The 17238-nt window shown below is 38.1% G+C and overlaps 1 protein-coding gene across 1 annotated transcript in view; it reads right to left on the bottom strand.

Annotated features, from left to right (window-relative positions):
• DARS1 (aspartyl-tRNA synthetase 1) overlaps window positions 1-16809 on the bottom strand; it is a 64963-nt gene extending 48154 nt beyond the window's left edge. Inside the window, exons 1-3 of the mRNA XM_052659750.1 lie at window positions 16673-16809; window positions 14589-14646; window positions 10307-10399 (exon numbers count right to left, since the gene is read on the bottom strand). Coding sequence (XP_052515710.1) covers window positions 10307-10399; window positions 14589-14646; window positions 16673-16738 — 217 coding nt within the window. The 5' untranslated portion in view covers window positions 16739-16809. The remainder of the gene's footprint in view (window positions 1-10306; window positions 10400-14588; window positions 14647-16672) is intronic.
• Between the last annotated feature and the right edge of the window lie 429 nt (window positions 16810-17238).

Genomic DNA, 17238 nt, shown 5'->3' with positions numbered 1-17238 from the left:
CTTTCATCCTATATAATTGTTACACTTTTTTTAAAACCCCCAATAATTCACTTTGTCTATAAAAGATCATTCTCTTTATGCCCTAAAACGAGTATTATTTCTGCATAATTCTGAGCCTCGTGATTCTTCTTTCATAAGGAACTGTCATTCCATATTATCAACCTTTTGAAAGATACTCATAATAGATCCAGTCACTATCCTTGTGGCAACTCGTTTTTTCTAAAAAGATTCTTTTTACAAGTCTCTGATCACATTTTGGGACACTACTTCCTCATAAAACAAGTTAAATCTTTTCCAGACCACTTTTTTTATCAGATTGTCTTTCAAAACATCAAAAGATTTCGGAGGCTTTTTAAAATGAGAATTATCTTTTACACCGAGAATTAGCTTTGCCCCTCCCTCCCTCCCCTAAAAAAGCAAAAGATGCAAGCAGACTTGTAGTTAATACTTTCAACATACAGTTTTGAAATGCAAACCTGACAGCAATCATGATGTTAAAAAATAGGCTGCAGAGTGCCAACACAGACACAACCTATGGACTTCCAAATCATGTATGATTGACTTATTTTTACACTACACAGATACCATTTCCCCTTTCCTTTGGAGTATGATCCAGTTGCTAAGTAAAATGTCTCTCTTTTTAAAAATTATTTAATTATTTTTGGCTGCACTGGGTCTTTGTCACTGCAGGTTGGTTTTCTTTGTCAAGTTGTGGTGAGAGGAGGCAACTCTGTTGCAGTGTGCAGGCTTCTCATTGTGGTGGCTTCTCTTGTTGCAGAGCATGGATTCTAGGTGTGTGGGCTCCAGAGTGCAGCTTCAGTAGTTGTGGCACACAGACTTAGTTGCTTGGCTGCATGTGGGATCTTCCTGGGCTAGGAACTGAACCTGTGTTCCCTGCATTGGCAGGTAGATTCTTAGCCACTGGACTTCAAGGGAAGCTCTAAGCAAAATCTTAGAAAATTACGTGAGCTGTACAAATTCAAAGGGATTTTTAAGACGCTGAATTGATAAGAATTTTTACTCTAGAGAAATCTGCAGATGAAGCAAATGACATTATTCCAAGAACTACTGAAATTATAGCCAGATGTTAGCCCACTCAGAAGAATGTTAACAGGAAATAGAAGGTAATGTGCATGCCTTAGTAAGCATTTTAGCTGCTCTAATAGTGCAGACAGTGGCAGCACTGACCTGGCTGCACTACAAAGCAATCTTGGGATGAACTGCAATGCCAGACAAAAACCCTGGGAGAGAACAGAGAGCTCCATAGTACTTACAAAGCGTGACCATGTCTTTAGGTTAGCACTAGGGGGTGACATGTAGTGTAAGGGTTTGGTAAAGAGTAAAAGCTTTTAAATAAAAAGATATGGGATCATAGCCTGTTACTTCCTATAAGAGGCCTACCAGAATATTAATTATGTCTCAGTTATTCATCTGCAAAATGAACAAAATAACAGCATATTACTCATGGGGTTTTCTTGAATTTTCATCTATACTCTTGAGGATTTTATAACAAGTTTATAATTGTGACGAACACCCAATTAATGTTAACTGTAAACTAGTATTACTAGCTTTTAACTGTTATTATTGTTACTAATAGCACTACTGCCACTGCCTACTTATTTGAGGACTATGAAAACCGGCGTCCCAGGTGGCACCAGTGGTAAAGAACCTGTGTGCCAATGCAGGAGATGCAAAAGACACAGGTGTGATCCCTGGGTCGGAAAGATCCCATGAAGCAGGAAATGGCAACCCACTCCAGTATTCTTGCCTGGAAACTTCCATGGACAGAGGAGCCTGGCAGGCTCTAGTCCATGGATCGCAGAGTCGGGCATGACAGCATGCGTGCACTGCATGACCATTTCTATTTCACAGCTGGATCACCATGTCCAAAAACTATGGTGGGTGCCGGACCTACTTGTTAGACAGACTGTTATGTGAACAAAGTGATAAAGCCAATCATAATTTTAAGAGATATTAAAACTGACTGCATAAAAAAACCCACCAAAATATGAAATTGTATAGGAAGAAAAACACCAAAAAATGTGGCTACTAATGGTGAAATCATGGAGAATTATTCTGTTCTTCATATTTTATGAACTTTCTACAATAAGCATGTACTATTTTTTTAATCAGAAAAAATAAGTTTTAAGAGACCAATAAAGTCAAAGATGAAGGTACAGAAGAAAGGTAAGGGTTAAAAGAAAATTGTGGCCATGTTCCAGATTCAGCATAGGAGATAATCAGAACTATGTACTTAGGAGTACATAGAAGCAAACATACTTCTAAGAGCTAACATGCCTGCTGCTGCTAAGTCACTTCAGTCGTGTCCGACTCTGTACGACCCCCGAGACGGAAGCCCATGAGGCTCCCCCATCCTTGGGATTCTCCAGGCAAGAATACTGGAGTGGGTTGCCATTTCCTTCCCCAATGCATGAAAGTGAAAAGTGAAAGTGAAGTCACTCAGTCATGTCCAACTCCTAGCGACCCCATGGACTGCAGCCCACCAGGCTCCTCCATCCATGGGATTTTCCAGGCAAGAATACTGGAGTGGGGTGCCACTGCCTTCTCCAACATGCCTGCTAGAAAACAGAAATCATGAAATCAATGATTATGAGTGAAGCAAAGAATGTTCACTGTTCTCTTTTAATGTTTAATGTATTTACTCTATGTAATTTTAAAATTTAAATCTTTTTTTTAAAAAAAGCCAATAGATGAAAGGAAAGGGGAAGTGAGACCAATGTATGCTGGGTCGCTTCAGTCGTGTCTGACTCTTTGAGACTCCATGAACTGTAGCCCACCAGGCTCCTTTGTCCATGGGATTCTCCAGGTAAGCATACTGCAGTGGGTTGCCATGCCCTTCTCCAGGGGATCTTCCCAACCCAGGGATCGAACCCTTGCCTCTTAGGTCTCCTGCATCGGCAGGTGGGCTCTTTACAACTAGCGCCACCCGGGACGTCCAAGACCAATACCATCAGCATATTATAAACCCACAGTAAGTAAAAATGTACAGAAACAGGCAGATCAATGCAGCATAAAAAAGAACTGAGAAGATGTCCTATTAGAGCAAAGAGATTTTAATTCTAGTGGAATTCAGGAGGTAACTAAAAACTGAGTAATAAAAAAATGGAACTGAATATTAAACTATACAATAGAAAAGGGGAGGACTTTCTAAGTTTGAAAATTATAGAATGCCTATGCATAAAAATAAAAAAAAACCACTCTGGGAAAAATATCTACTGAATGACATATAACCTATATGAGTTAATATCTTTAATACATAAAGATCTTAAAGATGTGTAAGTAAAGAACACTGAGATCCCAATGGGTAGTGGACTAGAACAAATAATCTAAAAGAAAAACACCCTAGTAAGTATTCACGGGAAATAGATGGGGAAAGAGTGGAAACAGTGGCTGACTTTATTTTTCTGGGCTCCAAAATCACCGCAGATGGCGACTGCAGCCATGAAATTAAAAGATGCTTACTCCTTGGAAGGAAAGTCATGACCAATCTAGACAGCATATTGAAAAGCAGAGACATTACTTTGTCAACAAAGGTCTGTCTAGTCAAGGCTGTGGTTTTTAGAGTGGTCATGTATGGATGTGAGAGTTGGACTGTGAAGAAGGCTGAGCGCCGAAGAATTGATGCTTTTGAACTGTGCTGTTGGAGAAGACTCTTGAGAGTCCCTTGGACTGCAAGGAAATCCAACCAGTCCATCCTAAAGGAGATCAGTCCTGGGTGTTCACTGGAAGGACTGATGCTAAAGCTGAAACTCCAATACTTTGGCCACCTGATGCGAAGAGCTGACTTCTTGGAAAAGACCCTGATGCTGGGAAAGATTGAGGGCAGGAGGAAAAAGGGACGAAAGAGGATGAGATGGTTGGATGGCATCATTGACTCGATGGACATGGGTTTGGGTGGACTCTGGGAGTTGGTGATGGACAGGGAGGCCTGGTGTGCTGCAGTTCACGGGGTTGCAAAGAGTTGGACACGACTGAGCGACTGAACGTAAGGAGAAAAATGTTAGTGTAAATGAAACTAATATAAGTTGAAACAAATACTGATTATGACACATACCTCTCATACTAGAATAAATTTAAAAATGTACACTATTATTCAATGCTCAGAAGAATTAAGTGAAAACCGTTCTTTCATAACTTGTCAATAGCAAGATAGGCTTGTACAATGCTTTCAGAGATAAATTTGGCAATGGGCTTAAAGTGATCTGATTCAAAAAATATGTTTCTTAGAATGTATGTTAAGAAAATTAAATAGCGAACGTCTTACTGACAAAGGTGTTCACAGTAGCATTATTTAAATTAAAGAAATGAGGTTTAACATCACCCCGTATTTATGTCATTTTCACTAGTAGAACAGATCTACATGTGACTCTAATGCTATGGTCCCAAGTTTTCTGTGTTCAAAGCACTTTCAAATATTAGAACCTTTATGGTACATTCAAAAAGATTTTTAAAGACTTAAAAAATCAGTACTGGTTTCCTGGTAAACAGAGCTGTCCTCTCAGACCCCCTCTTATCAAGTGCTTTTGACACCAAGTTCTTGAAAGGTGTTAGTAAACTAAATTGTTGTTTCTTTGACTCTGGTCAGTGATACACTGCACAGTGTGATCTGCTCGGTTCAATGTCCTAAAAGGCATTTTCCTATAGATACCGGTGAGTGATTATAAGGGGCAGTGTGTGTGACTCCTTTTATATAAATTTAAAAACAAAGGATATGCTCATACTTGCAAATGCATTTTTCTTCCTGAGAGAATACACAAGAAACAACACTGGTTATTTTTGGGGGCGGGGAGAGGAATAGACTGGAGCCTGATTTGTGATATTTATATTTTTCTTCCTTTTTAAAAACTGAAGAATAGTTGATTTACAACACTGTGTTAATTTCAGGTGTACAGCAAAATACAGATGGGGAGATAGATAAAACAGATAGGTAGATACCTGGCACACCTTCATCCATTCATCTGGTGATGGCCACTTAGGCTGCTTCCATGTCTTACTTATTGTAAACAGTGCTGCTTATGAACAATGGGGTGCGTGCATCTATCTTTATGAACTAGTTTTTGGCTTTTCTGGATACATGCCCAGGAGTGGGATTGCTGGATCATAGTGTAGCTCTATTTTTCACTTTATGTCTTTCTGAACTATAGGATGTTAATTTTTACTATAGCAATATATTATTTTTTATTCTAAGAAGCAATTAGATAATTTCTCAGTTTACCAAAGAGTTTTCATTACTTAAGTTAGTACAAGAACTTTATATGACAGATTTATCAATTGCTATATATGACCCTAATGCTGGGAAAGATTGAAGGCAGGAGGAGAAGGGAACAATGGAGGATGAGATGGTTGGATGGCGTCATGACTCAATAGATAAGTCTGAGCAAACTGGGAGATAGAGAAGGGAGAGGGAAGCCTGGAATGCTGTAGTCCATGGGGTTGCAAAGAGTCAAGAGATGACTGAGTGACTGAACAACAATTTATCTTTCTTCATGGAATGCCCCAGTCAGAAGTGAGTTTATAGAAAGGAAAGCCAATGTTCAAAACAGCAAAATGAATTCACTATTTTTAAATATTTTAAGTCCTCAGCAGTTAAAAATTTGTGTTGCACTTTTATTTTTAAGTTTTTAGAAGAAGCAGATTCTTAAATTTACACAAGAGGACTGTTTTACAAAAGTGTAAAGTTGGAAACCTTCCTTTCTTCCATGAAGAACAAACATGGTACATAGTCAAGACAAAAGGTTTACTCTTATCTCCACTTCAGTGATGGCTCAATAAAGAAGTAAGCCTTGGTGGAAGAACCAGTTATCAAAGATGTGAGGCAATTTTATGTTTTCATCTATTCCTACTGTCCTTTAGCTTGCCAAGCTCTTGAATTTATTAGATGATGTATCTTCACTTCCTAGCACCCAACATTAACATCTTCCTTTACTGCTTATGTTAATCAATTATGGAATAAACCACAAAGACCTATATGTTTTAAAATACTTTCCATTTATTATTTTCTCTGAAATATTCTTATATGGATATAAGTTGAGGTTTTGACTCGGTATTAAAAATTCTAAGGGTTTCTCTCGTGACTCAGTGGTAAAAATACACCTATCAATGCAGGAGAGGTGGGTTTGATCCCTTGGTCAGGAAGATCTTCTGGAGAAGGAAATTGCAACCCACTCCAGTATTCTTGCCCGGAAAATCCCACGGACAGAGGAGCCTGGCGGGCTATAGTCCACAGAGGGTGGCAAAGGGTCAGACACGACTTATTGACTAAATACAACAATAAATAAAAATTCTCTCTGACCACCTAAATAAATCAGCTATTTTGGAAGTATAAGTTAAGGTTTTAGGAAGAATAATCTTGTGCCAATGACTTCATGCAGTATGCATAAAATTTGAAAGGAATCATACATATTTCAATTACTTTCTTTTTTTTCATTTCAAGAATTTATTTTAATTAATTAATTTTAATTGGAGGCTAATTACTTTACAATATTGTGGTGGTTTTTGCCATACATTCACATGAATCAGCCATTTCAATTACTTTCAATAAGGACTTAAGCTTTCATAGTCAAAGAAACTAATGCTAAATATTTCATTAAGAATTAAAAACTTCCCCTTACTTCTATATGAAACTCTTGATTTTAGGGATTTGATACATAAACCTATTGTGAGAAATCTGATTTGTAATCTTTAAAAATTTATAAAATACTGCCCTTAATTTGAGGAGAATATACAAATATTTGTTATATAAACAGACTAAAGGCTCCCCCCCTTAACAGAATTCTAGCTGTCATATTTTTGACACTTTAATTTTCTTATTCATGGTTTTTCAGCACTTTACTTGAAACTGACAGCATTTGTAGTTTTTCTAAGTCCAATTTTAATGTGCTACTACTTCTGGAGTTAAAACACATGAATGATTCCTAATCAGTCATATTTATTGTCATTATAATTTTTCCATGTAAGGAAGAAGGGAGCAGCAGCAACCAGGATTCTGAAATTCAAAGATTTTATTTATCTTTTTCAAATAATCTTGTCAGAAATAAAAAGCGCTGACAATCATTACTGGCAAGAGTGTGAAACAAGTGGTACTGTCACACACTTGGGGGAGTATAACTGAGTATAGCATTTCGGGAATGTAATCTGGTACTGGAAAATTTTAATATGCGTATGCCAACCCTTCAACCCAGCAATTTAACTTCTAGAAATATACTTTGGAGAAATACTGCCTAATGTAGATCTATAACCGATATCATGGAAGTATCTCCAAGAAACATTGTTAATTGAAAAAAAAAAAAAAAGGTACAGAAACCATGGACAATATCATCTACATAAAATAAGACAAATTAAAACACATACAAAACAAAATCATGTATGTATATATGTGTGTGCATATGTGCATTAAAAAGATTTGGGGGGAAAGACACTGAACAAACTATTAAGAATTAATAGAAAAGGCTGGGGCAAAGGATAGGCAGTAGAGAAGAAAAAGGAAGATATCTGTACTCTGAAAAATCCATGTGAAAACATTAATGTATTACCTGGGTAACTTACAACTTACATACACACATGTATACAAACTTAAAACAAAGTACACCCGTGGTGGATTCATGTCAATGTATAGCAAAGCCAATACAGAATTGTAAAGTAAAATAAACTAAAAATAAAAATATTAAAAAAAAACAAAAACAAAGTAGGATCTTCTAAGTAAAAATTATAAAAACCAGATTAATGAAAATTCAAAAACAAAATTACTGAAATTTAGCTTAGTACTATACTAAAAGAATACTATCCACTCCTTTACCAAATTCAGTTTATTACAAGAATCTAAAAATGGTTCAACATTAAGAAATCCATTATTGTAAACCAATACAATTACATACAGTTGGTTCTTGCTACTTGTGGCTTTATACGTTTTCCATGGGGTTGCAAAGAGTCAGACGTGACTGAATAACTGAGTATACACACACGTTTTATAAAGTCACCAGGAACAATGAATTAGCAAGTACTGAACCACTGCTCCTAGGGGAAATATAGAGTGAGGTTTCTGTGCACGTCTGGTCACGGTATTTTTATTAGTCCAAAAATACATAAATCTGTTGTGTGTATTTCTGTTTAAAGACACCTTATTTAGTATATATTATTGATTCATTAACATAAAACTCATGCCCAACAACACTATAACTCATGCTGGGACAAAACTTAGCTATTAATAATTCATATTTTCTCCATAATATATATTACGGGTGCTCCTTTATTTAGGAATACCAAAGAACACTGTAGCACTGTGCTTCAGGGGCAATTTTAAACAGTTAAATTAACAAAATAAAGCAGAAAACTGTGAAGAATGTGGCATTAAATAGATTGCAAAGAGGACACTTGTTTGTGAGAGCTGATACAAGGCAGAGCTTCACTGTGTTTAACCTCAGCTGAAAATGTTGTATTAGGAGACTCAAATTTCTCACCACTGTTCATGTGAATATCTGGGTACGTCTGTGAATGACAGTGAAAGCACTCCAAGTGTTGATTTTGGAGTTACAAATACATGTTATAGTAGGTGAATTTGCAAATACACAATCTGTGAATAATGAAGATCAACTGATTATTTCCAACAAACAAAAAACCAAACAGGAGAGTACACTGAATCTCCATATAAATATGCTCAACACAATGATATTTTGTGGGAAAATTTTTTCTGGAATAGGAATGATAAAATTTAACACCTATTCCTGATAACAAAAAACTCAGACTAGATGAAAACTTCTTCTAACCTACTTTTTAAACTTTGGTACTGTTTCCTAGTAACACTGTATGCAGAACACCTAAAGACATGAAATAACTCAGCAGAAGTTTATACCTCTACTGTTTGAAAAATTCTTCATTGTGAGAATCCTTGCAAAACTGGGAAATCTACTAATTATTGCAGAGAGAAATAAGAAATGAGATAAACATTTGAAAGAAAAGGACAAAATGATTATTTGTAAATGATATCAATGCCTACCTATAATCCTCATGTACCTCAATGATTATCAAGTCATGGCCATTTGTTTCAGCCTTATCCCTCAATTTCTGTACTATTTTGAAGCAAACTCTCTATTATTTCATCCATATATAATTCGGTATGGATCCGTAAGAGATATCTTTTTAAAAGTAACATTACGACAGTATTATATCAACTTCAAAAAAAATGAACAATTTTTTAACACCAAATATCTAGTCAGTGTTCAAATATTCAACAGTCTCAGTGCCCTTTCAACTATATATTTAAATTAGGATCTAAATAAGTGATTAGTTGAGAGATGTATCTGTTTTAATCCATAGGCTCCTCCTCCTGGTTCAATTTATTTCTTGAAGAGATCAGACCTTTTTTGCCTGGTAGTTTACTACAGTCTAGATTTTACTGCCTGTATCCCCATTGTCGTTTAACATGTCCTACAACTTTCCTGTAAGTTGGTAGTTAGATCTAAAGGCTTAATGAGATGTGGGTATAACTTTTTGGGTAAGATGTGGGTATAACTTTTCACTGCGATGGTGATTGCAGTCATGAAATTAAAAGACGCTTACTCCTTGGAAGAAAAGTTATGATCAACCTAGATAGCATATTCAAAAGCAGAGACATTACTTTGCCAACAAAGGTTTGTCTAGTCAAGGCTGTGGTTTTTCCAGTGGTCATGTATGGATGTGAGAGTTGGACTGTGAAGAAAGCTGAGCGCTGAAGAACTGATGCTTTTGAACTGTGGTGTTAGAGAAGACTCTGCAGAGTCCCTTGGACTGCAAGGAGATCCAACCAGTCCATCCTAAAGCAGACCAGTCCTGGGTGTTCACTTTTTGCTGACTTAAAGGATATCCAACCAGTCCATTCTAAAGGAGATCAGTCCTGGGTGTTCTTTGGAAGGACTGATGCTGAAGCTGAAACTCCAATACTTTGGCCACCTCATGCGAAGAGTCCACTCATTGGAAAAGACTCTGATGCTGGGAGGGATTGGGGGCAGGAGGAGAAGGGGACGACAGAGGATGAGATGGCTGGATGGCATCACTGACTCGATGAACATGAGTTTGGGTGAACTCTGGGAGTTGGTGATGGACAGGGAGGCCTGCCATGCTGTGATTCATGGGGCTGCAAAGAGTCGGACACGACTGAGCGACTGAACTAAACTGAATATTTTACATTGATTTAAGAAGGAAAACAGGTGTTTCTATTTTGTTTTTAAAGATCTGCCTTGCCTTGTGAGAAATTTGCAAAAGAAAAACTCAGTGATTACCAAAAGACCCGTAACCATCTAATCGATCTTACCTTTAGCTCTGCTTGTATGAACCCTTGCACGCACCCAAACAACTTCACCAGCTTTTTGGACTGTCAAATCACTAATTCGAACCAAAACTCGATCTGTAGCAGAAAAGTGAAACAATTCTGTAATTCAGAATTTACAAAGACATCAAGATCAAAATTACTTTGATAGCTAACATAAGTACTTGATATTATCTTAAATGATTCTCATTTCTAGCAACACTCTTTTTATTGGTTTATAACATCATATGCTTCATATGTTTAACATTATATTTCAGCTTCTATATACTTAACAGCATGCTCAATACCAAAAGTTTAGTTTCCAAATATTACCACAGTTTTGACCCTGTTACCCATTTCACCCTCCCCTCATGCTCCTCCCCCTCTAGTAACCACTACTCTGCTCTGTGTTTTGTTGTTTGGTTTGCTCATTTATTAATTTTTGTATTCCATCCATGTTGTTGCAAAAGGGGAGATTTCATCTTTCTTAATGGCACACATATATACCACATCTTCTTTATCTATTTATCTATCGACAGGCACTTAGCGTGTTTTCATATTTTGGCTACTGGAAAAAATGCTGTGGTAACATAAGGGTGCACATATACTTTGATTAGTACTTTCATACTCTTCAGATAAACACCCAGAAGTGGAACTGCTGTATTATGTGGTAGTTCTATTCTTAATTTTTTGAGGAACCCCTGTATTGTTTTCCATAGTGGCTATAACCAATTTACATTCCTACACACGTTGTACGAGGGTTAACACCTTCTCTATCACCTTCTGTATGCAATTTGCCTGAAGTTTTATGAATATCCTAAATATATCTCTAAAATCTATCCAATTCTCTTTCATCTTCACTGCCACCATTCTAAACCAACATACTATATCTTGCCTAAATGAGAGCAAAAGCATTCTAACTGGCAATCCCTTGATAATTCAATCTACAGTGGAGTCAATATAATTTCAAAATGCAAACCTCCTGAACATTTCAATGACTTATAAAGCCAAACACAGCCTGTCTTCACCTGCCTCTGCCTGAGTGGACATGGTATTTTTGCTTGCCTGTCACAGTATGTAAGTCAGCTAGCTACATGAGGGGACACTTTGCCAGGCCTGGACAGTCACAGCACCCCACTCCCCAGGATACAGTGACTGTATTCAACTAGAAAGTCCTTTTCTGGTATGTAATATACAGATAATGGGAATGAAGCTGTCCTCCTCCAGGTCACTGGGCTGAGATAGTATTGACTGCCATCTTTCCTACTACCTGAATTTGCAGGATGGGAGAATGAAGTCAATAGCTCAGTGGAAGCAGAGCCAGGAAGTAGAGACTGAAAGCCCCACCAATAATTCTCCAACTTCTAAATCCTATCATGGCATATGCCATCTTATACTTTGTTTCCTACTGTTACATGAACCAATAAATTCCCCTTCTGACCACAAGTGAGACCCAACAATTATGCCCCCCAATACTAATAGCAAAGTACTAGAGTCCCCCAAACAGGAAAACTGTGAAAAAACTATGGTGTGAAGATAGTGATACAAGGCAATCATGATCGAGAAATTATTTTGATATTGTTCTAAATATGAAATAATTTCAGTATTAAAGAAAAAGATATAGGCATTAATTAAAAATATTCTAATAGAATGATACCACAACAATACAAATAATAAAAAATCTCAAGTCTCAATGGTTATGTCGCCTGACTGTAACCAAATATGTCAACATCACATGCTGTAAAACCTAGTTACCCTAATACTAAAAATACTTAGGGTATTTAGGTGGGGGATATTATAATAAAATCAAATTATAAATATATTTCACCTACTTTGCCTACATGTATTTACATAATTTATCTCTTGAAGTAAAGATGCAGCTTAGAGAGAATTTGCTTTACAGGAGAATACCATGGTTCTCATTGCCAAAAGCATAGAGAATGAATGTGAAATTTTCAAGCACTACTCATCACAAGAGACTTTCTGTAAAACTCTGTACATGGACCTTAGAAATTAAGCTAACTTCCAAGTCTGCTGTGTAAACTCAGAAGAAAGAAAATGGGAAAGAGAAAAGACAGACATAGTAGCATAATATTTTAAAAGACAGATCTGAAAATGCCAAGATTGAAAGAGCAAACAACTTACTGCTGCTGCTGCTGCTAAGTTGCTTCAGTCGTGTCTGACTCTGTGCGACCCCAGAGACGGCAGCCCACCAGGTTCCCCCGTCCCTGGGATTCTCCAGGCAAGAACACTGGAGTGGGGTGCCATGTCCCTCTCCAGTGCATGAAAGTGAAAAGTGAAAGTGAATTTGCTCAGTCATGTCCGACTCCTAGCAACCCCATGGACTGCTGCCCACCAGGCTCCTCCGCCCATGGGATTTTCCAGGCAAGAGTACCGGAGTGGGGTGCCATTGCCTTCTCCAAAAAACTTACTAGACAATCAAAATTCAAAACAAAACAATAAGTCTAAAAGAATAAGACTTATAAGTAAGCATCATGATTACAGTAATTTTAATAGTACTTTGGAAAAGAAAGAGTAATGGCCCTTCTTTCATGTGGCATTCCAATGAATTAGCATAGGCGTTCTCAACCTTTAATGTATTCACACACAGCTGAGGTGCCTGTCACACTCCCACCAATATGAGTGGCTAAGGCAAAGATTAGTGGCAGTAGGGTTTCCACTTGAAAACCTACGACCTCCACAGTTAAGTCATTCATATTAGAATAAAAGAATTTTGGAGAAATGGAAGCAGACAGATAACTTTATGTTGAACAAAATTTTCTGATTTTAACAGAGGTTAAAATCAAGGGTAGAATTTTGCTGTTATTTAGTGTAATCAGATTACATAGGTAAACTTTCTTTTGGTAGGGAAAGCTTATAACTGTTATAGTTACTGTTATAACAGTAGTCTGGATTTGATAGCTAAATGGGAACAATAATTGTGGCAAAGGGTGACTGAGGCTTACGTAGAAGTCAAACTCCAGTAAGATTTTTGATGTTAGAGCTCAAGGAAGTGCAGTTCAGGAAGATAGATAAGCTGAGAAAAAGTCTCACATGACCTCTTTTGCTCTTCCTGGCAGGGGCTGTAGTCCTCTCCTATAGCATATTGCTTCTATCCCAATTTATACTCAATTATTTTACTTCACAAAAGATAATTTTGGAAATGGTTTATTCTCAGGAACCTATTTTGGTCTTTCATTGCACATTTTCCCAACAAAGTTGGGGAGGAAAAGTGATGTTGTGACCATGCAATGAGTTAAATCTAAAATAACAATTAAAACTGACCTGGGGTATATTTTCAAAGCATAAAATTCACAGGCAGGCATATATATTAGCAGTACTTGGTGCTTCCAATGGGCCAGAACCTAAAGGTCTGCAGGTGTACCAAAGCTTGAAAGACATAATTTGGGGTGTCTACCAGAAGAAAAATGATTGTTAAATTGTTGAGTAGGATAAACTTGTTGAAACTGCATATATAAAATAGGGGGGAAAAAAGAGAGAGAAACAAAAATAGACACAAACAAAAAAGAAACCAATAAAAGGAAAACAAATGTTTATAAACAGAAAACTTACAGGTCTGAGAGAAACAATTAAATCATTTTCAAAGAAATATTTATATAAGTCAAGGAGGGTACTAAAAGAGGTAGCTTCATGAGGCATGCGAAAAAGGCTGCATATGAAGAAAGCAGCTACTATTAACTATCTTTTATCTCCTAGGCCAGAGTCAAATCTTTTTACATGATCACTTACGGATATCTTTCTAATATAATTTACTGCTTAAAATATACTAATTTAATGTATTTTCTTCCTTTTCTACAATGTCTCCCACATTGTAGACAGACGCTTTACCGTCTGAGCCACCAGGGAAATCCATCCTTTTCTAGATTAGAGACCCTAAATTGATAATGTCTGCACAGGGTTATGGCATATGCTTGGACTTTCAAGGTGGCTCAGTAGTAAAGAATCTGCCTGCCAAGCAGGAGATGTGTGTTCCATCCCTGGGTTGGGAAGATCCCCTGGAAAAGGAAATGGCAACCCACTCCATTCTTGGCTGGGAAATCACATGGACAGAGGAGTCTGGCCGGCTACAGTCCATGGGGTCAGAGAGTCAGACGTGACTTAGCAACTAAACAACAACAATGGCATAAATTTGCCATTTAAGTTTTTCAGAATTATGCCTTCAGAGCTATGTTTTCAGTTATGTCAGCCTTACTTAAAAGTTTACGAAGAGCTTTGCTGGAATTAGAAAGTAAAAAAAGCCTTTTAAAATTATCACATAACTACTAACCTGGTTTTTCTTGTGATTGTATCATTGAAGATACTCCATATCTTTCTTTTGCATAATCCTACAAAAAAAGTTTTTACATTATGACTTTTTATTTAAACACTAATAGCATAGTATTAATAAACACAGAAACACAACAGAAAAAGATGAATTCATTTTAACTTTCAGGACTATTTTATTAATTCAAACTAGTAGTTTTAAACTGTGGAAATATGTCATATCACTTAATATGCACTCCATAGAAAAAGGATAAGCACCCAGCTTCTGGATAATTTATTTTGAAGATCACCACTCCTGGATTGATATACCATACTACAGAACAGCATTCTCAAATAAAATTTACACACATGTACAACACATCTTAACTACTTTCTTCAAAAAGAGATTAAACTACTTCAAAGCAGGGTTATAAATTTCCTCTTTTTGAAGGGAAAATGATGAGATACCACAGTTTTATTAACTTCCTATTACAGGAAGAGATGTTCAAAGAGAACCAACAGTTAGGGATAAGCTTTCTGAGCACCAGATGTCCAGTTTTTAGAAATCAGAGATGTTGGATAAAAGATAACTACAACTTTCCTTTTGTAAAATATCATCAAAACTTTTGCCAGCTTCCTGTTCTAAAACCGTCTTCATGATATCAGGTTGCAAGTGCTTCAACACTGACAATATGACACCAAAATTCTTATTACAGATTTTAAGCCAGGAAGAGGAAAAAAGAGGCCTAGAGTCCAGACTATTATTAACAAACTATACTTATTAAATTGGTAAGCAGCCTTTTATTTTAATCTCACTTTACTGAGAAAATGATCTCTTAAGATCCTTCCAGCTATAAAGTGACATAACTCTGCCACAATGTCAACTGTATATAATCTATAGACCTACACTATTTGCAAAGGCACACTGCTAGTTTACATACTTAATCAGATCAAGAATACATAAAAATGATTTCTTTCAAGGTAATTTAGGATGTGAATAAAACAATTCGTTTCTGTCACTACAGTTATCTGTTGGAATCCTCTCCTTTAGATTTGGAAGATATTAGATTCTGTATTTATACCAAAACAAACCAGACAACATGTTAAGGTGCTTACTGAACAATTTTTTTCCGAATTAAAAAAAAAATACACCTTAAAGACAAAGATAACCCCAGTCCTACTATAAAGATACAGTAACAAAAAGTAGTAGGAGGGCAGCATAAAAAGGTTACAGCATGCGAAAAGAAAAAAGGGGGTCACTTAGTACTGTTCATATTTCAGCAACCCTATTCCATCTAATGTTTTTAAAATGATCTATTCCTTATGCAGATTATCACAAATTCATGTCTCCTCAACAGAAAAATTAGCAGCCAGGTAGAAATCTCAGTTTCACTAAGAGCACACATCACTTGTAGAAAGGTGTCAAGCATTCATTTCTGAAAAGCACTGACGGACTATAGGGTATTATGAATCACATAGACGCTTTGCGGTCACTTCATTTCAAACGCTTTCCCTACAAACTTCCCCACCTACCTCACTTGGGTTACTTAAAATAAAGGAAATAAAAATGACAGCTTTTCTCTAAAGCTGTCACATGGAAAACGGTCATTATAGTGGCAGATCGCTTTACGAAGTACTGTCATTACTTGAAAAACATTAGGTACACGAGTGCTGAGCAAAAATCGATTATCAGTGGACATTAAAAATTTCCGGGGAAAGAGACGAAGTACGTGAAATACGTGCCTAAACCAGCGAGGTTTAAGGTTGGCCCAACCGCTCCTACTTCCGGGGCAGTGGGTACTTCACGCCCTCCGCGCCCCCCTCCCCCGCCCTCCAGCTCTGAGACACGCTTCTCGAAAGCCACGCTTCCAGGCGCCCCAGTAAGAAATGCGATCCAGGGTGGGTCTGGCTAAGGTGCTTGGGCAAGGGCCCTGGAGGCCCGGTTGAAGGCTCCGGGCGCCCGGACCCCAGGCCCGTGGCCTACAGGCAGAGTGCCGCCAGGGATCCAGAGGCCAGGGCCCCCGCTCACCCTACTCCCCCACCCCACCCCCCCAGCGCGATCCGGCCCAAGGGTCTGTTCTTCCAGGCCCGGAGAAGGAGGAAACCCACTTCCGCCGCGTCCATGATCTCCCGCGGCTTCTCCTGACTCCTTCGGCTGGCGTTGGCGCTGGGCATCTGGACAACTGGACTGGGCAGCGATCACCACCCTCCCTCGCAGGCTTCCGTAGGGCAGGCCAAAGGGGCTTCTCCCTCCCGTACAGTCTCCGCCCTCCCTGGACTCAGAGCACACGAGCTCGGACTCCGCGTGGAGTGTCGGCTCCGGAAAGATCGCGATAACCTCAGTTCTCTCGAGATCCCGGAGGCTGAAGGCCGCGCGCCGGCGTCTCCTTTTCTTGCCCCGCCCCTACGGGACTTTGCCTGGAGTTAGAGGGAATCCCCGGGAATTGCCCGGGAATTAGTTATGGTTTCGCGAGATCGACTCTGAGGGGAAGGGTCCCGGGCATGCCAGTTGGCACGCTCTCCCACTCATTCATTTTTCACCTATATCCCACCTGCGAAGTCTACTGTGTTCTCTTTTCAGCACTATTTACTCCTCCTCGCTTTGAGAGCAAACTGTTTGCTAAAACATACACACACGCTCAGGACTTTTCTTCCCTTGAACTTCCCCGTCAGTA

Source organism: Budorcas taxicolor, chromosome 2 (assembly GCF_023091745.1).
Source record: "Budorcas taxicolor isolate Tak-1 chromosome 2, Takin1.1, whole genome shotgun sequence".
In the NCBI taxonomy this organism is placed as follows: domain Eukaryota; kingdom Metazoa; phylum Chordata; class Mammalia; order Artiodactyla; family Bovidae; genus Budorcas; species Budorcas taxicolor.
This window is presented reverse-complemented; position numbering and strand designations above follow the sequence as displayed.